The 22,143-nt window shown below is 42.9% G+C and overlaps 1 protein-coding gene across 1 annotated transcript in view; it reads right to left on the bottom strand.

Annotated features, from left to right (window-relative positions):
* Nucleotides 1-22,143, bottom strand: part of NWD1 (NACHT and WD repeat domain containing 1) — a 78,621-nt gene that overhangs the window by 30,860 nt on the left and 25,618 nt on the right. Inside the window, 4 exon segments of the mRNA XM_033955965.1 lie at nt 2,321-2,485; nt 2,787-2,904; nt 15,531-15,690; nt 16,414-16,617. Of these exon segments, the coding sequence (XP_033811856.1) occupies nt 2,321-2,485; nt 2,787-2,904; nt 15,531-15,690; nt 16,414-16,617 (647 nt within the window).

The raw sequence follows: 22,143 nt of genomic DNA, 5'->3' as shown, positions 1-22,143 counted from the left end.
CCCACTCTTGTTCTAGACCACAGTCCTCAACCCAGCTCTAAGAACACACCCAATCAGGTTTCCCAGATATTCACCAAGTATCCTGTTTCCCCCAAAATTAGACCTATCCTGAAAATAAGCCCTAGCATGATTTTTAAAGATGCTCCTAATATAAGCCCTACCCCCAAAATAAGCTCTAGTTAAGATTGACCCCCAAAGCCCCCGCCCCTCGGAATGTCCCCGACTCCATCCCTGACACTAGTGCTGCCCGATTTGCTGAAAAAAATCGGACTCGTCAATTCAGCGACGCCGGTGAGACCTGACATACCTTTGCTCTGAGTCCTCCAGAAACAGCTGCCATCACTGCTGTTTTTGGAGGCCTTGTAGCGGAGGTATGTCAGTCTCACGGTGGGAGGGTCAGTGGAGTTCTGCTGCACAAGGGGATGGGAGAGAGGGATAGAAAGATGCTGCACAAGGGGATGGGTGACAGGGGAAGAAAGATGCTGCACACGGAGAGGGGAGAAAGGAAAGAGGAAGAATTGCGGTGGAGGAGAGGAAGGGAGAGATGATTGTTGTACATGCAAAAAAATAAGACATCCCCCGAAAATAAGCCCTAATGTGTTTTTTGGTCCCCAAATTAATATAAGACATTGTCTTATTTTTGGGGAAACACGGTATATGCATGAGAGAGAAAGTGCATATTTATTGCGTATATTCTGAAAACCAGACAGACTGGGACCGGAACACTGTTTTCTCAGCCCATCCAACCAGCTTCCTACATTCTGAGCGTTATTTTGCCACTGGAGCTGAAACAAGTGCATTGCCTTATTTCGCTAAGCACCAATTTGCAGAAATGAAATTCTATGTTATGACATTATTTCAGATGATTGATTGAATATCCTACTACACTCTTTAATCATTTCTAAACTTGATTACTGCAATTCTCTATTGTTAAACTTTACACAAAAAGAAAAGAAACGCTTACAAATCATACAAAACACTGCCGTTAAGCTTATTTATAAAGGTAAAAAATATGATCATGTCACTCCCTTTCTGATTAAATCTCATTGGCTCCCCATTTATCATCGGATTACCTATAAAATCTTATTATTAACATTCAAAACTCTTGACACTAATGAACCCCAATTTATAAATAAAGTACTTATTCCATATAGTACCTCATGTTCGTTACGATCAAACAACCATAAACTTTTAACGGTTCCCTCTTTAAAAGTTATTGGAACCCGCTGACAAGATATGTTTTCTGTATCAGCACCGCAACTTTGGAATTCATTACCGTTACAGTTAAGAGATGTAAATAACTTAAGTGATTTTAAAAAGAATTTAAAATGCTTTTTATTCAAGGATGCCTTTAACTTATAACTTATTAACTACTTCTGAGCTCTCTCTCATTCTCTTTCTTCTTCTTTTCCATGCTTTTTTCTTGAATCTTTTATGTTGATATCATTTTCATTATTGTATAAATTTATTAGCTCATTATATACTTGTTATGTAAATTCTCCCTTTTTTTTATTGTATTTATTGTATAAATTGCTAGTTTTATAACATCTTATATGTTATCTCCTATTTTAATATTATGTTTAGTTATATGTTACTTTTATATATTGTAATTCGCTTAGAAACAATTTTAATTAAGCAATTAATCAAATATAAATAAAACTTGAAACTTGAAAACTTGAACCATATCCACGTCATTCTCTTCTTGGCTGAACTGAGAACTTTTCAGCACCCCCTCATAGTTTTGGGGATAGCATATGTGTGTGGGACTTCAGTGACCGGTGTAGGCTCAGTACTCTAACAACACGGATATTATGAAGCAGTGCTGACTTAGATGAAGGGCTAAGTCTTCCTTTTACATATGCACCACAGAACAGAACTTATGTGAGAATATACAGTAGTAGGTTAAGTTAGAATTGATGTTGTACCAAATCAAACAAAAGCAGGGGTCCAACCAATAAACTTTTATTCAAAGTATCATCAGCTTCTCAAAATAACAACATGAAGGTTATCCAGAACTTCTATTTAAGTAGAACTGAATTACTGCATATATTTTGACTCCTGAGGCAGGCAGGCTTTGACTGAAACACAGCTCCATGTCAAGTCAGAGTTTGAATAAAAGTTTATTGGTTGGAAAAGCTCTCTCTCTGACTTCTACTTTTGTATGATTTAGTCCAGTCCCTATGAAGGGGTGTTCCTTTTGCCTTCTTGGCTAGAATTGACGTTGTAACATAACATTTTATTTGGAGAAGATGGGTTATCTATTTTCCCTTTTTACCTCTTTGTCCCCGATGCAGGGTTGAGGATATTCTCTCTTTCTCACCTGGTTTACCTTCTATAAAGTCAACCGTAGGCTTGAAAAGTAGGAGGGCATGTCTCAGGAGCTCAGCCTCTGGAGAATTGATTTTGGCACAGCACATGGCAAAGTCTTCTATCACACTCTTTATGCCACAGGACATTATTTTACAGCTGATCCAACTCATGTTCCCTAGCAAAAGGAAGGAAGCAGCCATCAGAATAGTTCTGATCTCAGACTGAGGGAGGAGAGAGATGGACAATTCCTGAATGTAACTCACCTTGAGCTACTACCTTTCTCCTTTCCCAATGAAAACTAGGAACTGCAAGTCCATAGATGCTATAGGGGCAAAACAAGAACTGTACTGGATGACATGGAGCTGTTTGATAACTACTCATTAGTGTCCATGGTGCCACTGAAGCTTTCTTCACCTGGGGAGCAGGAGCCAATGCTTAGCTCTGGACCTTCCCTGTGGTATGCAGTTCCTACCTACCTAGCACATCCCGTTTCAGTTCATCCACACGACCAGCATTTAGCAAATGGAATGGCAGCTCGCTCAGCTTCCGCAGGTTGGCAACACAATCTGAAAACCACAGGGGTTGACTTGCCACCTGGTAGGGATAGAGAGGGGGGAAAACAGAACACACATTGGTTGGAGACTGACAGTGTGACATCACAGGAATAGATAAAACAATAGAGAATGTAGTACTTTTGACCCAGTATTAATGATTCTTTGAATGCATAGGAAGAGATTTTATGATTGTGACACAATGAAGTGTATAGAAGAGGGCCAAAGTGCAAAATATGTAGAAGGAAAAAAACCCATCAAGAACTATCCAGAATGAGAAAATCAGTTCCAGTTTATTGTGGGATAGGCCTTGGTGGGTTTTTTTTTCTTTCATACACAATGAAGGCATGAAAGCCGTTAGCTTGCATAGGTCTGAACCAGTGCATCTTGGGAACAATTCTCCTGCCCTTCAGAGAGCTTGCTGATCCGTGGACATTTTTAATTTGTGGATCTGTAAACTAATTTTCAAAGGGAAGCTCTCTGTAGAGTTTCTCTTTGAAACCGAAGGACCAAAATGGACCACAGATACTCACACTTACTGTACAACAGATGGAAAGCACACATAGCAAAGAAACATGTGGGGATTTCAGAATGAAATCTCTGCATGTACTCTGTCTTCCCTAGGCTAACCTTTTTCCAAGCAAAAAAGCACATATAGCATGAAAACAGTGCATATGCTTTTAACCATTGAGGGGAGGGCATTTTTGCAATTATTAGCCAGGTGAATTTACCTGGGTAACTATCTGGGTGACCCAAACAAATTCTTTTGAAAATAGTTCTCTCTCACATGTAATGCTTTATTTCCCAGTGATGTCTGGAAGTGAAGTGAGTGGAAACCAGCATCCTAGAACCTTTCCCTTATTCTTAAAGTTATCATTTTGAATTGTCCTACAGAAAATTTGTCTGATAACAGTTTGCTCTATGGATCTTTTTTCTGCCTTTCTTGTACTTATAGAAATTAAGTCCTTGGGACAAAACTGCTTCAAACCTATGCAAGTGAAATAGCTTGTGGGTTTCTGTATCTTTTGGGGGAAATTATATAAAAGGTACCCTAATCATGGACACCTAGTGATGCCTAAATGAATTCTACATGAAACTTAATTGTTTTTAATTGGCATGGTAATTGACCACACCGTTAAAAACAATTTAAACAAATAAAAAAATAATTGATTTAAATTTCCCACAGAGTACCTCGTGACATCTAGCGATGCCTAAATCGAGGTGCCTACTGTTGCCTAACGACACCTACTGAAAAGTAGGCATGGTTAGGGATGGAGAATAGATGTGGTTGACTTATGCATCTGTGTTAGATGCTTGTAAAATAGGCCAGGAAAGCCCTGGCCTAATGTAATGGAGCCTACCACTAGGACACCTAGAGACACCTAAGCCTGCTTAGGTGCCACTAGGTGTGATTCTGTAAATAGTGCCATGCAGTTGATTGACAACCACGCTGACTGGCACCTAAAAGTTAGGCGCCATTAAAATCAGGCCCTTCATGCCCACTTTTCCATCAGAATGAAGATTGTGACTCAGATATCTTTGGGGGTCTGTTCTGTTCTTGTTCTCATGTTCTTTGGGATATCGGTCAGTGTTCGACAGAGCCCCTGCTGGCCTGACTGAAATCCCCCTCATTCTGTGAGTTTGCAACTTTGAATGCTTGTGGCCAATGAATCCTTTCTTTTATCCTTCTATGTCTGAGAGTGTGTGTGTTTGTTCCTGTGTCCAAAACCATTAAGAAATATAAAAGTCTCTGTGTAGTTGCTTGTCTCAGTGACAGAGTCTAAAAGCTAAGGTCCCAACTAGGATCCCAGTTTCGGCAGTCTGGAATGCCTTCTTCAGGGGACAAACATATGAGTAAAATAGAAATACAAATAATATCTCTGTTTACACAAAAACACAGTACATATGCAAAAGGACATATTAACCTCATAAAGATAAATAATTGGTCAAATGAATGAAATGTTAAAATATTAGAACTGACACAGACTACCTGTGTGACTAAATAATAATCTGGAAGGTAAATAAAGCTACAACACGAGACCCCAGCAACATTAATAATTTCTGTAGCTCTCCAACCAGATAAGGCACGGATTCTGAGTTTATTCTTTAAGAACAAACAGAAAGAATTTATTGGACATAAAATACAGATGTTTCCCGATATATCATGTGAGACGCAGAAGCGTAGGCGTGAATTTCTATTACTTAAGCCAGGAGTGTTAGCTTTAGGGGCTACTTTTTACTTGCGACATCCTTGCAAGTGTATTGTTCATCACCAAATGAATAAGTATGTTTTCTTTGAACCTTTTCAATTAACTACTTTCTTGTCTATATCCCAGTTGGATAAAAGAAAACTTTAAGCTCATTAGAAAGTTATGCATTTTGCTCCCAGCTTAAGACAGTGATTCTTTAAGTTTAAGTTTACTTTCTATTTTCTCGCTAATTGTGTAAGTTTTGGATCCAATTTGAGGACTTGAGTAAAATTAAGCCACTGTAATTTTTATGTTCTATTATGAATTTATTTGTTTAACAATATTTTTTTTTGATTGTTGTAGATTGTACTTGGCTTGATTTCTTTTCTGTACAAGTTTAATGCTTGATATTATGTTGAAATCTATAACTAAATTAATTATTTAATTTAAAAAAAAAAAAGCTACAGCAAGAGTCAGACATGGCTCTACCAGGAGGAAAAGCCTCCCGGTAGAGCCGTGTCCGACTCATGTTGTAGCTTTATTTACCTTCCACATTTTTCTTGTGAATGTGTTTATTATTAACATTATAAGTGGAAGTTCACTATTTCTGAGTTACTGAAACTAATTGTGACTAATAATAATAAAATTCAACAGCTTGTGAATGTGCACAAATTGTGTGTCATCCATATGAAGTTTCAAATTTTATTTAAAATTTGATTCAGTCGCTTATCAGGACTTCTAAGCGAGTTACAAGAGGAAAAAAAAGGGTATTAAAATAAACACCAATTAAAATACATAAAAAATAATAAAATAAACATTTTAAAACAATATTATATACAAATGGTTTAATTAACAAGAGACGAGTAAAACGTAACTAATATGAGACAAAAGGTAAGTGGGAAGGAAATACAATTGGTATAGTCAAGGAGAAGCCCCTTGATTAAAACACCAACATAAAGAAGTGCAACACTAAACTCGCTATTTTATAACCAGCAAGGACCATGATACTGTGCTTGATCTTTCATTTATCACCAGCAGAAGAAAGTGTTCCCTTGCATATCAGTATCATGGCTAGGGTTACCATATGGCTCCAGAAAAAGGAGGATGGATTGAGATATCCGGGTTTTACTTCTACTGAAAGCAATGGAAGTAAGGAGGACAGATAGAGACATCTGGGCTTTACTTCTGTTGAAAGCAATAGAAGTATAACCCGGATGTCTCAATCCGTCCTCCTTTTTCTGAAGTCATATGATAACCCTAATCATGGCATTCTAGACTGCTGCAACTGGGATCCTAGTTGGGACCTTAGCTTTTAGACTCTGTCACTGGGACAGAGACTTTTATGTTAATAAAAATACTGTTGGCTGTTAAAGACATCTTGCTTGCCTTTTCTTTGGTTGTTTGCTACATTTTGAGGCAGGATCTTTTCCCTTTTTTGTTTGTTTCCAAAACAATTGAGGCCATGTCTTTTTTTTTTTTTACCCTGTGGGGTGAAATGGCAATCTAACTTCTTGGTTGACATGAAATGCCGAAACAATCTTCGGCAGGAAGGAGGAAACCGAACACAAGGTCACTTCCATTTCCTTAATCTAGAGCAGTGATTCCCAACCCTGTCCTGGAGGAACACCAGGCCAATCGGGTTTTCAGGCTAGCCCTAATGAATATGCATGAGAGAGATTTGCATATGATGGAAGTGATAGGCATGCAAATTTGCTTCATGCATATTCATTAGGGCTAGCCTGAAAACCCAATTGGCCTGGTGTTCCTCCAGGACAGGGTTGGGAACCACTGATCTAGAGCAATGGTTCCCAACCCTGTCTTGGAGGACCACCAGGCCAGTCGGGTTTTTGGGATAGCCCTAATGAATATGCATGGGGCAGATTTGCATGCCTTCACCTCAATTATATGCAAATCTCTCTCCTGCATATTCATTAGGACTATCCCAAAAACCTGACTGGCCTGGTGGTCCTCCAGGACAGGATTGGGAACCACTGATCTAGAGAAATGGCTCTCTGCATGAAAGGACTTGCAATTCTGAGATTATCCTGGCAAAAGTAATTGCTACCTAGAGGGCTGCTTTGACTGTCAGATCTATGAGAGAAGGCTCCTGTAAGGGCTCATACAAAGCTCTGCTGAATGCCTGTAAGACTATATTAAGGTTCCAGGATGGAAACAGTTCTCGAATTGGAGGCTGTAATTTCAAGGCATTCTTCAGGAACCTGACTAATCCAGGTGGGCTGTTAGCAAAGCTCTTCTCTTAGCCCCAAAAACAGGGGAATCCTGCTAAATGAACTCTAAAGGACACCATTGCCAATCCCTTGTCAAGGCCCTCCTGCAGGAATGCTAGTATGGCGAAATGGTAGAATTGCCTGGCTCTAACTTTTTTTTTTTTGCTGTATCACTGCTGAAATGTCTCCCATGCCTTAGCATATGCTTAAACCATCGTCAGCTTTTTGGCTCTAAGTAGAATAGCAATGACTACATCTGAGTATCCTTTTTGAACTAGCATTGCATACTCAAGAGCCATGCCATAAGACCAAAGCATCCCAGATCTTCTAGGACAGAGGTGCCCAAAAGGGTGATCGCAATTGACCAGTAGATCGCAAAGGCAACGCGAGTCGATCATGGAGCCAATCTCGGGCTCCGTGATAGACTCCCATTGCCTTCCGTTCTACCTGCTTCCCAACCCCGTAAAGAGGATGCTGAAGCGTAGGGCCGACCAACCTTCCTCACCCGATGTCAATTCTGACGTCGGAGAGGAAGTTCCAGGCCAGCCAATCGCTGCCTGGCTGGCCCGAAACTTCCTCTCCGACATTAGAATTGATGTTGGGTGGGGAAGGTTGGTTGGCCCAGCACTTCAGCATCCTCTTTACGATGGCGGCCTGTTCCCTGATGGCGATGGCGGTGGCTTGGGGGAGGGCAGGGAGGCAAAGAAAGGGAGGGGGCAGGGAGACAGACAGAAAGAGAGCATGGAGATAACATTGATTTGTACAGAGGAGGTCTGTTCTGGTTTTTCGACGCAGCGTGAACAAAGGTGTTGGTGAGGGCTTTTGGTTTAGAATGCCTAAGACCAAAGAGAACTTGAGCTCAACCAGCTCTTGTAGTGACTCAAATGATAGACATGACAGGAAGAAGAGAAAGAAAGAACCTCCTCTAGCTAAAACTAAGAGAGAGATACAGAAGGTTGCAAAGGAAATAAAGGCTTCCGCTAAGAATCCACAGGAAGACAGTACTGAAGGGAACATGTTTCAGGAATTGCTTTATTTCCTGATCAGTGGAACCAGCTGAAGGAGCAGATTCTAGATATTGATGCAGCAATCAAGAAAGTGTGACGAGTAGGGCACCTCAAAAAGTACAGAGGAAACCATACACAAGATTGTTTTGTTGTGTACATCCTTCTTAACTATTAAAATATTGTTTACCTCTAAAAAATAAAAAGAAAGAAAGGGAGCATGGAGAGAGAAAGACAGGGAGATAGACAGAAAGGGAGCATGGAGAGAGAGAGAGAAAGAAAGGGGAGGGGGCAGGGAGAGAGGAAGAAAAAGTTGGGGGAGGGAATGAGGTCTGGAGGAGAGGAAGCATACAGGAGAGAAAGAAAGAAGGGAAGAAATATTGGATGTACAGTCAGAAGAATAAAGTGCAACCAGAGACTCATGAAATCACCAGACAACAAAGGTAGGAAAAATGATTTTATTTTCAATTTAGTGATCAAAATGTGTCCGTTTTGAGAATTTATATCTGCTGTCTATATTTTGCAATAGCGGTTTTTAGCACAAGGAGCCTATGAGCATCGAGAGCAGCGCAGGGCATTCAGCGCAGCTCCCTGCGCTAAAAAACGCTATCGCAGTTTAGTAAAAAGGGAGGGGGTATATTTGTCTATTTTTGTAGAGTTGTTACTGAGGTGACATTCCATAAAGTCAACTGGCTTGACTTCTTTGAAAACCTGCGGAATATAAATGATAATTAACATTTTCTCTACGTACAGTGTTCTTTGTGGTTTGTTTTTTTTTTATTGTTGGTAGATCTTTTTAACTTGGTCATTTTAAAAGTAGCTCACAAGCCCAAAAAGTGTGGGTACCCCTGTTCTAGAACAATTAGTTCTTCTGAGAGTAAGTTTGGATGCACCTGGGCCCAGATGCACTAATGCCAGCGATCGTCGCTAAACCTGTTTTGACAGCTTTAGCGACGATCGCATTTGTTGACCCGATGCACAAAATGGCTCATCACGTGTTTTTCCCCTCAATTGCCCATTTTCCAATCCAGCCATGCAAATTAGCTAAAACTCCATGCAAACTAGCGATTGATGCACTAACATCGCTTGGCTATGCACAAAAGAAAAGCAAGGGTTTTAGCAATCTGAAAAAAACGACAGGTTTGGTATATTACTGACAGGTTTGCCTGTTTCTTTGACTGGGTAACGGGGAAGCTGGACATCGTGTACCTGGACTTTAGCAAAGCATTCGATAGCGTACCACACCGCAGGTTACTGAGCAAGATGAGTTCTATAGGATTAGGTGACACATTGACGAAATGGGTTGGGAGCTGGCTTGGAGGTAGGCTCCAAAGGGTGGTGGTGAACGGCACCCCCTCCGAAATGACGGAGGTGATTAGTGAAGTACCAAAGGGCTCAGTCTTGGGCCCAATCCTATTCAACATCTTTATAAGAGACTTGGCAGAAGGGCTTCAAGGTAAAATAACATTATTCGCCGATGACGCCAAACTGAGTAATGTAGTGGGCAAATGCACAACAGACGAAGATTCAGTGCCCGACAACATGATGCACGACCTACTCCTACTGGAGCGATGGTCTAGGACATGGCAACTCAACTTCAATGCCAAAAAATGCAAAGTTATGCACCTGGGCAGCCAGAATCCATGCAAGTCTTATACCCTTAATGGCGAGATCCTAGCAAAAACGGTAGCAGAACGAGACTTGGGGGTAATTGTCAGTGAGGACATGAAGTCTGCCAATCAAGTGGAGCAGGCTTCGTCCAAGGCAAGACAAATCATGGGCTGCATACGAAGGGGTTTCGTCAGTCGTAAGGCGGAAGTCATTATGCCATTGTATAGATCCATGGTGAGGCCCAACCTGGAATACTGTGTGCAATTCTGGAGGCCGCATTATCGCAAGGATGTGCTGAGAATGGAGTCGGTGCAAAGAATGGCCACCCGGATGGTCTCGGGACTCAAGGATCTACCATACGAAAAACGGCTTGACAAATTACAGCTATACTCGCTCGAGGAGCGCAGAGAGAGGGGGGACATGATCGAGACGTTCAAGTATCTTACGGGCCGCATCGAGGCGGAGGAAGATATCTTCTTTTTCAAGGGTCCCACGACAACAAGAGGGCATCCGTTGAAAATCAGGGGCGGGAAACTACGAGGTGACACCAGGAAATTCTTTTTCACTGAAAGAGTGGTTGATCGCTGGAATAGTCTTCCACTACAGGTGACTGAGGCCAGCAGCGTGCCTGATTTTAAGGCCAAATGGGATCGGCACATGGGATCTATTCACTGGGCAAAGGTAGGGGAGGGACATTAAGGTGGGCAGACTAGATGGGCCGTGGGCCCTTATCTGCCGTCTATTTCTATGTTTCTATGTTTTGTTTTTTTCATTTTTTTAAATGGCACAGACATTTTGTGTGTTACACACGCATAATATCTGTTCCATAAAAAAAAAAGAAGAAAAAAACTCTCGCCTCCCCCCAATGAACGTGGCACCAGGAATTTGCCTCCCCCCCCCGCACTAGCAAAAATCAGCAGGAGAGATGACCACTCACTCCTGCCATACCAACCACCACCACTCCCTCCTCCCGCCCCCCCGCGGAAGCAAAACGGCAGGAGGGATGCCCACACCTTCCTGCCACCGAAGGCCCATCCCCACGCCACATGCCCCCCAAACATCCCCTCCCCTCTCCTTCTCCTTCCCCCCAAAAAAAGGCAGAAGGGATGCCCACTCCCTCCTGCCAACGGAGGTCCCCTGAACTCCCCTGTACCTTTCAAGGAAGTTGGGAGCAGGAGGGATACTCCATCGCTCCTCCTTCGAGGCCTGCCTGACCAAAATGGCAGGCCTTCCCCTCTAAAGTGAATCATGTGATGCACAGGGAGAAGCCTTTGACCTTTGGTGTTTGAGCCAATCTGGGCCTTAGTCCCTGTCCTCTGTATCCCGGGGATGCAAGGGGGAGGAGTCTAAAACCCTAACTGGTGTGGGGGCGGGCCTCCTGTGGCAGGAGGGAGTGGGCATCCTTCCTAACATTTCACAGTCATGGTGATCAGCATGGCCGGAGAGAGTGGGCATCCCTCCTGCCATTTTTTTCTCATGAGGGGGGGCGGCATGGCATGAGGGAATGGGCATTCCTCCTGCCGATTTTCGCTAGTGCAGAGCAGATTTCAAATGCCACGTTTGTCAGGGAGAGCCATCATCAGCAGGGAGGGGGGGCTTTTTTTAAATGGGGCAGATAATGTGCATATGTAACACATACAGCATCTGTGCCCATCAAAAAAAAAAGAATAAAAACAGCTGAATGGCAGGACTTTTCCCCTGCTGGCTCTGTACATGTGTGAGAGTCAGGGATTACAACAAACCTTTGCGTGAATCATTTGCATGCAAACTTTTTAGTGCATGAATAACTCTTTTGGAATTGGCCAAAAAATCGGATCAGAGCGGACCCACAACAGTCTTACCCCATCCTCTTTAGGCTTTGGAGTCTAAGACTTTGCTCCTTTTGTAGTTGTATGAGATCCAGATACCACAGGCACTTGGGCCAATCTTGTTCTACAAGAACTACTGTTCCCATGTGATGAACTATTTGGTGGATCACCCAGCCTATCATGGGCCAAGGGGGAAACACATACAGTAGCCCGGTCTCTGGCCATGGTCGAACTAGGGTGTCTAGCCCTGCACTTCCGGGCTCATATCTTTGACTGAAAAACCAATCCGCCTTCTTATTCTTTGCAGTTGTTATGTGGTTGAACGTTGGACAGCCCATCTTCTCACAATGGCCTGGAACACTTTCAGAGGTAATATCTACTCTCCTGGGTCTAATGTCTATCTGCTGAGATAATCCACTTGAACATTGTCCACTCTGGCCGCGTGCACTGCAGAGATTGCCTGCAGGTGTATTTTTGTCCAACAGAACAATGCCTTTGTCTCCTATTGGAGCAGAGTGCTCCTGGTGCCTCCATGCCTGTTGACTTAGGCCACTGCAGTGGCATTGTTGAAGACTCTGACTTCTTTGACCTCCAGTAAACACTGCAGTTGTAGCAGTGCCATACAAACTGCTTGAAGTTCCAGCCTGTTGATAGACTGTTTTAACTGAGATGGAGTCCATTGGCCTTGTATTGGGTGACCATTGCAATGAGCCCCCCAGCCAAACAAGCTGGCATCTGTGATTAAGGTGACCCATGAATCGAGCCGAAGTGGGATCCCCCTCGCCAGAGACTGTGGACGGAGCCACCCACCTCATGTTGTGCTTGGCTGCTGCTGTCCAGGGAAGCGGAACTTTCAGGGCGTCTCTCTGAGAAAACCAGCAAGAGAAAAAGGCATCATGGAGAGGGTGCATGTGTGCCTTTGCCCAGGGCACCCCACTATCATGGCCTCCATTGACCCAAGGACTTGAAGGCAATGCCATACAGTAGGCTCTGGCTTGGTTAACAGGTCTGAAATCTGACCACAAAGTTTCTATTTGTGTGCTTATGGAAGAATAACTTGACCTTCTGCTGTGTTGAATAAGACCCCCAGATATTCTAAGAACTGTGATGGAACCAGATGGCTCTTTCAAAAGTTTCCAATCCATCCCAGACTCTGCAGCGTTCCCACAACTCCAGCTACACCTTTTCATCTTCCAGTCAGATGATGCTCTGATGAGCCAATCATCCAAGTACTGATGCACCTGCCAACCCACTCTGTGGAGATGATCAGCCAACACCACCATAACCTTGGTGAAAGTTTGGGGTATTGTTGATAGCCCAAAGGAAAGCACTGAGAATTTATAGTGATTTTCCAACACATGGAATCTGAGGAACTTCCTGTGTTCTGGGAGATGGGGATGTGAAGGTAAGCTTCCATCAAATCTAAGGTGACCAAATACTCTCATGGCTCCACCGCTGCAATGACAAACTAAACGGTCTCCATTCAAAACCAAGGCACTCTCAGGACCGCGTTGACATGTTTGAGATCCAGGATGGGCTCCACTCCTCTGAGCCTTTCTTTGGCACAGCAAAGTATATGAAGTATCTGCCAGAGCCCGAGTCATCTTGAGGGACTGGTTCTATGGCTTGGATATCTAGTAACTTTCCTAACATTGCTCAATCCTTTTTGCTTTTTCTGGCCAGCCTGCCAGCGAATCTATGAACCAGTAGGAGAAAGGCTATGAAACTATCTTGTAACCCTCTCTGATAATGTCCAGGACCCAGCAGTCAGATGTTATCCGTTCCCAAGCCTCCAGATAGTTCGAAATCCGAGCTCCAACCTCCAATCTTCAAAGGAGCGACATGAGGGCTGGCGTCATTGTGGCCGGCACTGCAGAGCGGGAACTTAAACCTTGGTTTCTCCGATTCCCAGAGAATTTCTTTCTGGAACCTTGAAAGGTTCTCTGTTGAGTACTGGTGAGAGCACTGGGATCCACAAAAGGACCCCTGATTCTGGCCTCTGGCTGCTCGGGTCTGCTGTCTGGTGTAGATCTTGTACAGTGGCCATAAGATCACCAGGCCCTTGCCAAACAGCATCTGTTCACTGAAAGGGAGCCTGCACAGCGTCACTTTAAAGGTCAAATCATCCGCCCATTGCCTGATCCAAAGTATACAATGGGTGGCAATCGAAAATGCTGAGACTTCCTTATGACTGTCCTATGGAATATTGTTAGACCTTGGGTTTTGGCTAGGTACTAATGACCTGGATTGACCACCGTGAGAATGGACTACTGGGCTTGAAGGACCATTGGTCTGACCCAGTAATGCTATTCTTATGTTCTTATGATTTAATATCATAGAGTGCATCCACTACGTAGACTATTCCCATCAGGCTCTGATTTCTTAGCCTAGAATGACAGGCGAGTGCCACATAGGAGGCTACGACTGCAGCCTTAACCCCTAAAGCTAGAGACTCAAACTGCCTCTAGAGCAGTGTTTCCCAACTCCAGCCAGTCAGGTTTTCAGGATAGCCCTAATGAATATGCATGGAGGAGATTTGCATACCTTTCACCTCCATTATATGCAAATCTCTCTCATGCATATTCATTAGGGTTATCCCAAAAATCCGACTGGCTGGTGGCCTCCAGGACAGGATTGGGGAAACACTGCTCTAGAGGACCAAATCCACTCTGCGGTCCTGTGGCTCCTTTAAAACCACTCACCCCTCGCTTGGTAGGGAAGTGCACTTGGTCACCTGGGCTACCAGGGAGTCCACCTTTGGCATAGCAAACATTTGCTGGAATTCCTGATCCAGGGCATACAGTTTAGACATGGCTTTATCTACCCTCAAGGAGTCTCCTATGGCTCTGTGACTAAGATCCTCATGTCTGGGTACCACAGAAAAGATTACACTGGGAAGACGGGGTTTGCAGAGGGTCTATTTTCAGTTCTCATAGGTACTCGGTAGTGACCTCCAGTAAAGCAAAGGACTTAAAAAGTCGGAGAACAGAGCGATCCTCTCCCTGATCTATAGCCAATACTTCCTGCCTCTGGATGGGAGGCTACTTTTCCCATCAGGGAAGCCTCACTTTGGGAGAGGAAAGGGATCAAATCCAACCCTTCATCCTTCGAGTCCCTATTGCACTGGAGTATAAGTTATGTCACAAAGTAGAAAAGAGGAAACATACTGTGAGTGAAGTGGATTATATACAATCTGGCACTCATGACCTATTGGATCAAAGCTCCTATGCCCTCACAGAACGCTTGAGTTAATTGACACAATCATAGGTCATAGGGTGGCTGTATAATACACAATAGAAATGATATAGATGCCAAGTTACTCAGTTCCAGACTGGAGATTTGGGGCAGTCCTGGATTTCTGACCACTTCAAACTGGTGTATTATGGGACTTACCAAATGGTGTTCAATTGGCAGGATCAGGTACTACAAATCCCATGTTGCTTTGAGATGTAAGTTCAAAACCAGGGCTGGCCAAAGTCTCTAGCCTGGAACTGATTAACTTGGCATTTCTGTATTAAACCAAACAGGGTCAATGTTTAAAAACTGTTCAGTACTTCTGTTAGGTTCCTAAATTTTCATTTTCTAAGTTATGTGACTAGAATTGGAGACCAGGGTTAAGTGCATTTTATTGGGTATCCTGAAAACCTGATTGGCTGAGGAACCACCAGGACAGGTTTGGGAACCACTGGCCTAAACTAAGGTTTTCAGCTCTAGTCAGTTTCAAAGAGGTGGATTTAGGCAACTAAACTCTTTGAAAACTGACCCCTTTTAACTAGAAGACATTGTAGGTGGGCCCCCCTGTATCTCCCTCCCTCTTTTCCAAGCTTACCTTTCTGTCAGCTTCCAAAGACTTCTCAAGGAAGGGAAGTGTTATGGGCTTCTTGGTACCCTGGCTCCAGGTCCCTTGAAAGAAATCTCCTAGGGCCCAATGCCGCTGGTTCCTGTCACTCACAGAGAGGTAGCATTCCTTCACCACTTCAAGAAATAGCCTGCAAGGATGCATATAACAGACTGACTGACACTGTATGCCAGACACAGCATCTGCACTGTAGATTCAATCCTCAGGAGAAAGTGAGGATATGCTCTATCGCAGGGGTAGGCAATTCCGGTCCTCAAGAGCCGGAGCCAGGTCAGGTTTTCAGGATATCCACAATAAATATGAATGAGATAGATTTGCATCTCAAAGAGGCAGTGCACGCAAATCCATTTCATACATATTCATTGTGGAGATCCTGAAAACCTGACCTGGGTCCGGCTCTCGAGGACCGGAATTGCCTACACCTGCTCTTTCATGAGCTTTTGCATTAAATTGTATGGATTACTCTTCCCTAGGAGTTGCGAGTGGTACTTCTGCAGCATCCCAGCTCTGCCTATCCCAGTTATTAAGACTCTGGCCTGGAATTATCCTCAGTGGAGCTTAATTAGGCCAAAGGGTGTCACCTGCTTTGTGGGTAGTTATTTGTAAACTAGTGAGTACCATATTTTGCCCATTCACTTGGTATGTTTCTGGAACAGAGTATGAACTGCAATTTAAACCATCCCAGCTTTTATTATGAGCCAAGTATATCTACGAAGACACAGCTGAGGATACCTATCTAAGATGTCAGTAAAACCTGGCATGGCTCAAACTGCTGCACAACAGGAGTCTTAAAATATTCCTCAAATATGTTACTTGGTCATTTTATTAGTGGCTGTCGAATATGTAGACGTACCTGTGATAGAAGGCAAGAACTGTATATCCATCAGCCTGCCTTTCGACCAGATATTTCCCCAAATCAAAGCGAAGCCGGGTCCACAGCATTGATGGGAGCCGAATGACCTCGCTACTTGGAGGAGCCCAGTATTGATAAATATCTGCAAGGACTTCATCATCTAGAGATAAAACATCTTTCAGCTCTGCCTCTGAGAGCCCATTCCTAAGGCATTGGAACAATAGCTATAATTCAGATTGATAGAACACTTTTGTCCCTCTTAACATCCACAACAGTCATTAAGTGTAGCCACTCTGAGGTAAATGAACTGGCTGCACATTTTTAGCAGCAAAATTCCAAAGAGATGAGAAACGTTAATATTGTTAACTGCTATTACCAAATACAGATGAACAGGCCAATAAGTGTGTGTGGGGGGGTGTGTGTGTGTAAAATTTTATCTCCTTTTCCACCCAAAACCAATACTCTTCACTACTTTGAACCCCCACTATCAGGAATCCAGAGTAGACATGATCTGGGACCACTTCGAATTCCCAAGCTGGCACCTAAATTTATTCAATAAATACACCAAATCAAACTGCCTACTTGACGAATACCCCCCTAAAATCATGACAGTTGCCCCACCAGACTTCAAAATGGAACTATTCACTTGGCTAACAACTACCCTAACAAACGGAACATTAAATGAGGATATGGGACACATACTGATTACACCTATCCCCAAAGATCAGAAAATCTCAACAGCACTGACATCCAACTACAGACCCATAGCAAGCATTCCACTATTCACAAAACTACAGGAAGGATTGGTTAACCTACAACTAGTAAACTACCTAGACAAATTTAACATCCTCAGTGAACACCAATCAGGTTTCAGAAAAGGATACAGCACAGAAACCGTCATAGCTTCCATACTAAACCACCTCTATGATCTTTTCAGCAAAGGCAAAAGCGCCCTGATTCTGCAACTAGACCTTAGCAGTGCGTTTGACCTAGTAGACCACAAAATCATGCTACTTTGCCTAGATGCAATGGGACTCTCAGGAAAGGTACATAAATGGTTCCAAGAATTCCTAACAAACAGATCCTACCGAGTGGCCAGCAATGGAAATTACTCCAACTCATGGAAAAACCCGTCGGGGGTACCCCAAGGCTCCCCACTATCTCCCACACTGTTCAACATCTATATTGCATCCTTAGGTCACCTACTACAAAAATTAGACTTAAAGCATTACATATATGCAGATGATATATCAATCCTAATCCTCTTAAATGATATCTCAACTGAAATTAAAGATAACCTCTCTCACACAATGATAGAAATCGAAAAATGGACTACCAATTTCAAACTGAAACTAAACACAGAAAAGACAAAAGTCTTTTTGGCAAGCCTCAATGACAAAATAACCAGAACATCACTAAAAATAAACGACCACGAATACCCAATCTCCAAAACCATAAAAATACTGGGTATCACACTAGACACACACTTAACCATGGCTGACCACACAAACTTACTGGTGAAGAAATGTTTTTACACACTGTGGAAACTAAGGACTATTAAAAAATTATTCGACACAACATCCTTTAGATTACTGGTGCAGTCGCTAATCCTATCTATCCTGGATTACTGCAACATCGTCTACCTGGGTATCCCAAAAAAAACAGTACAAAAATTAAGAATAGTGGAAAACACTGCAGTTTGCTTAATCTTCAGACTGAGAGAAAAAGACCATATTAGCCCCTACTACAAAAAATTACACTGATTGCCAGTGGAGGCGCAAATACTGCTCAAGTTTGCATGTATCTGTTTCAAACAAGTTTGGGGACTAGTACCATCCTACCTGTTACCACACTTCACGCTACACAACCTCACACGAACAACCAGAAACAGAAACATCTTTACATACCCAAAGATCACAGGCTGCAAATACAAATCCTTTCTGGACAGAACCTTCATGTTCCAAGCAAGCAGACAGCAATCCTGGCTGGGAAATAGAGCCAGGCAGACCTACGGCGCATTCCGAAAATCAATTAAAACCATTCTATTAGACCAATTAATCGCCTAAACAGATGTCCTTTTCTCACTATGATATTTCCCCTAGGCAAACCTGATGTAATTCCTCATGCAACTACTATTTCTTATGTAACACTTCTCTCCTTCGCTGATTGTCCAGCCTTCTTTCAATGTAAACCGCTTAGAAGTCATTTTGACTATGGCGGTATAGAAAAATAAAGTTATTATTATTATTTAATTCCTCTACAAGGAGATGCAGTTTCAGAGTTCCATTTCTTCAATAGACTTTGCTAACATGCTTTAGCCTGGGCTTATCCAAATTTAGTCCTTGAGGGCTGCAAGTAGATCAGGTTTTCAGGATATCTCTAATGAATATGCATGAGAGAGATCAGCATACTATGGATGTAGTGGACAGACAGATCTTTAAAGTTAGGAATTTCTATGAAATATTCTACAAACTTCTCTCCTCTTCTGCCCTCCATAGTCCTCCCTACCCTCTTCTAACCCCTTCCTCTGTACTATTGCCTAGAGCTGGTATAGGTATGTGCGACACACAAATGGAAGAAATAAAATAAATCTTTCTCATGCATATTCATTAGGGTTATCCTGAAAACCTGGCCTTTTTGTAGCCGTCAAGGACTGAATTTGAACAAGCCTGCTCTAGACCTTCATTTATAAGCTTTATATAGAATGTTTTGGCTCATTAAGAAAACCTGGCTTGTAATTCCTATTCCACATCAGAGTCCTAACTGTGGTCAGGAAGCTGAAGAGGAACTTACTTTTTACAGAGGGGGAGACTTAAACCAGCAGTTTTGTTTCTCCCTATCATAGGGGTGGACAACCTTGGTTCTCGAAGGCCACAACCCAGTTGAGTGTTCAGGATTTTCCCCAATGAATATGCATGAGATCTATTTGCATATAATGGAGACAGTGCTTGCAAATAGATCTCAAGCATATTCATTGGTGAAAATCCTGAAAACCAGACTGTGTTGAGGATCTATGCTGCCCACCCTTGCTCTATCATGTACCTTGTCATGTACCTTCAGCAAAGCCTATGACAAAGTTCTTCATAGAAAGCTCTTGAACAAACTTGATGGGCTGAAGTTAGGACCCAAAGTGATGAACTGGATTAGAAACTGGTTGACGGACAGATACCAGAGGGTGGTGGTTAATGGAATTTGCTCGGAGGAAGGAAAGGTGAGTAGTGGAGTCCCTTAAGGACTAGTGCTGGGGCCGATCCTGTTCAATATGTTTGTGAGTGACATTACCGAAGGGTTAGAAGGAAAGGTTTGCCTTTTTGCAGATGATACCAAGATTTGTAACAGAGTAGACACCAAGGAGGGAGTGGAAACATGAAAAACAATCTGCAAAAGTTAGAGGAATAGTCTAATATCTAGCAACTAAAATTCAGTGCAAAGAAGTGCAGAGTAATGCATTTGGGGATTAGAAATCGGAAGGAGAGGTATGTGCTGGGAGGTGAGAGGCTGATATGCACGGATGGGGAGAGGGACCTTGGGGTAAAGAAACAGAGTGGCAAGGCGGTGGCTGTTGCCAGAAGAATGCTAGGCTGTATAGAGAGAGGCAAACCAGTAGAAGAAAGAAAGTGCTGATGCCCCTGTACAGGTCATTGGTGAAGTCCCACTTGGAGTATTCTGTTCAATTTTGGAGACCGTATCTGGCAAAGGACTTAAGAAGATAATTTAAGATTATAATTTTTGGTGGAACTCTTTATGTCATATCTATAAAATGGAAAGATTTGTTGCAATACAGCGGGGATATTTCAGGAAATTTCAGGATGTGTGGGAACCATTAACAAAATATTGTACGGATTAATTGACATTGTTTCCCTTAAATTTATAAGTTTAATAGTGAAGGGGGGATATTTTATTATTACATATTGTATAAGATAATGGAATACATGGTAGGGAGGAGTGGGAAGGGGGGAGGGATAAGAGTTTATGTATTGTACCAATGATAGTTTTTAAAGTGATGTATTTATTGTTATTTTGATTGAACATATATAACACTTATTGTTATTTTGAAAATGAATAAAGAATTATTTAAAAAAAAAAAAAAAATTTGAAGCAATCGATAGTAAGGGACAAAAATGGTAGGAGGTTTGCACCAAAAGACATATGAGGAGAGACTGGAAGCCCTGAATATGTATACCCTAGAGCAGTGTTCTTCAACCTTTTTACACCTGTGGACCGGCAGAAAAAAAAGAATTATTTTGTGGACCGGCAAACTACTAGGACTAAAATTTAAAAACCCCGTTTCCACCCCATTTCCGCGAGTCGGTCCCCACAAATCATCTGATCCCATCCACATAAGCCTCAGTTATGATTTTATATTGAATGTACTTTATTAAAGTATAAAAAGAAACAATATTCTGTACAATTGTCATTTTATAAATACAAATAATTCAGAGCAGGATCAACAAAACCTCTGTCTCCCCTCCCCTTCACATATATCCCCTCTACTATCAAGAAAACTTGAAAAGCCAAATTATTACAGAATGCTACACAGAAATATCATGCTAACAGAATACTGCAGTCACATATGACAGGAATAGTTTTAGGGGAGTGCAACTAGGGCAACAGCCCCCTGGTCAGAGAGCACCCTAAGCCAGCTGGAAGCTAAAGAAGCACTGCCTGGGCTTTGCAGTCCCCAGTTATGTCTAACACTAGCTCTAGCAGGATATATATTTCAAATCTGATATATTCTAATCACAAAATAGAAATAAAATTATTTTTTCTACCTTTTGTCGTCTCTGGTTTCTGCTTTCAATCTTCTTTTCACTCTCTTCCTTCCACCGTCTGCCCTCTCTGTCTCTTCAATCCAGCATCTGCCCCTTCCATCCACTGTCTGTCCTCTCCCCCTTCCATATGGTATCTGTCTTCTTTCTATGCCCTTCTCCACTTTCCATCCAGCTTGTGCCCCTCTCTCCTTTTTACATGATTCATTCCAGCTTCACTGCTCTCTTCATTTTTATCTCTCCTACACCAGATCTATCATCGTTGTCCCTCTCTGCTTATTTTTCTGCTGTCCCCTTCCTATCATCAATCTCTCTACTTTCTCATGCCTGTGTCTCCCCTTCCCCTCCTCTAATCTCTCTGCCAGCTGTTTCCTTCCTTTTTTTATTCTCCCTTCCCTCCTCCTCCTGTCCAGCAGTAATTCTCTTCCCTCCCCTCCCAGCAGCATCTCTCCTTCTCCCCTCTCCAGTAGCAGCTGTCCCTTTTTTTCCTTGCCCAGCAGCTTCCCAGATTCCTTTCCCTCCTCCCCTCCCAGAAGCATCTCTCCTTCTCCCTCTCCAGTGCAGCTGTCCCTTTTTTCCTTGCCCAGCAGCTTCCCAGATTCCTTTCCCTCCTCCCCTCCCAGAAGCATCTCTCCTTCTCCCTCTCCAGTAGCAGCTGTCCCTTTTTTCCCCTGCCCAGCAGCTTCCCAGACTCTGATAGTGGTTTTCTCCCCTCCCAGCAGCTCTTCTTACTTCCCAGCGCAGCGATTCATGAAGGCAGCCTCGGGTCCTTTGTTGGGTCGCGCCGCCTCTGAGGAAAGAGAAAGTTGCATCATCAGAGGCAGCCACGACTCAGCAAAAGCCCCGAGGCTGTCTTCGTTAATCGCTGTGCTGGGAAGTAAAGGAGAGCTGCAGAGAGGGGAGAAAGCCACTGTCGGAGGCTCCCCAAGATCTCTCCGGCCCAGCGCACGCTTCACATGTT

Source organism: Geotrypetes seraphini, chromosome 8 (genome assembly GCF_902459505.1).
Source record: "Geotrypetes seraphini chromosome 8, aGeoSer1.1, whole genome shotgun sequence".
Taxonomy (NCBI): Eukaryota; Metazoa; Chordata; class Amphibia; order Gymnophiona; family Dermophiidae; genus Geotrypetes; species Geotrypetes seraphini.
The sequence above is the reverse complement of the archived record's forward strand: the minus strand, read 5'-3'. Positions and strand labels throughout refer to the sequence as shown.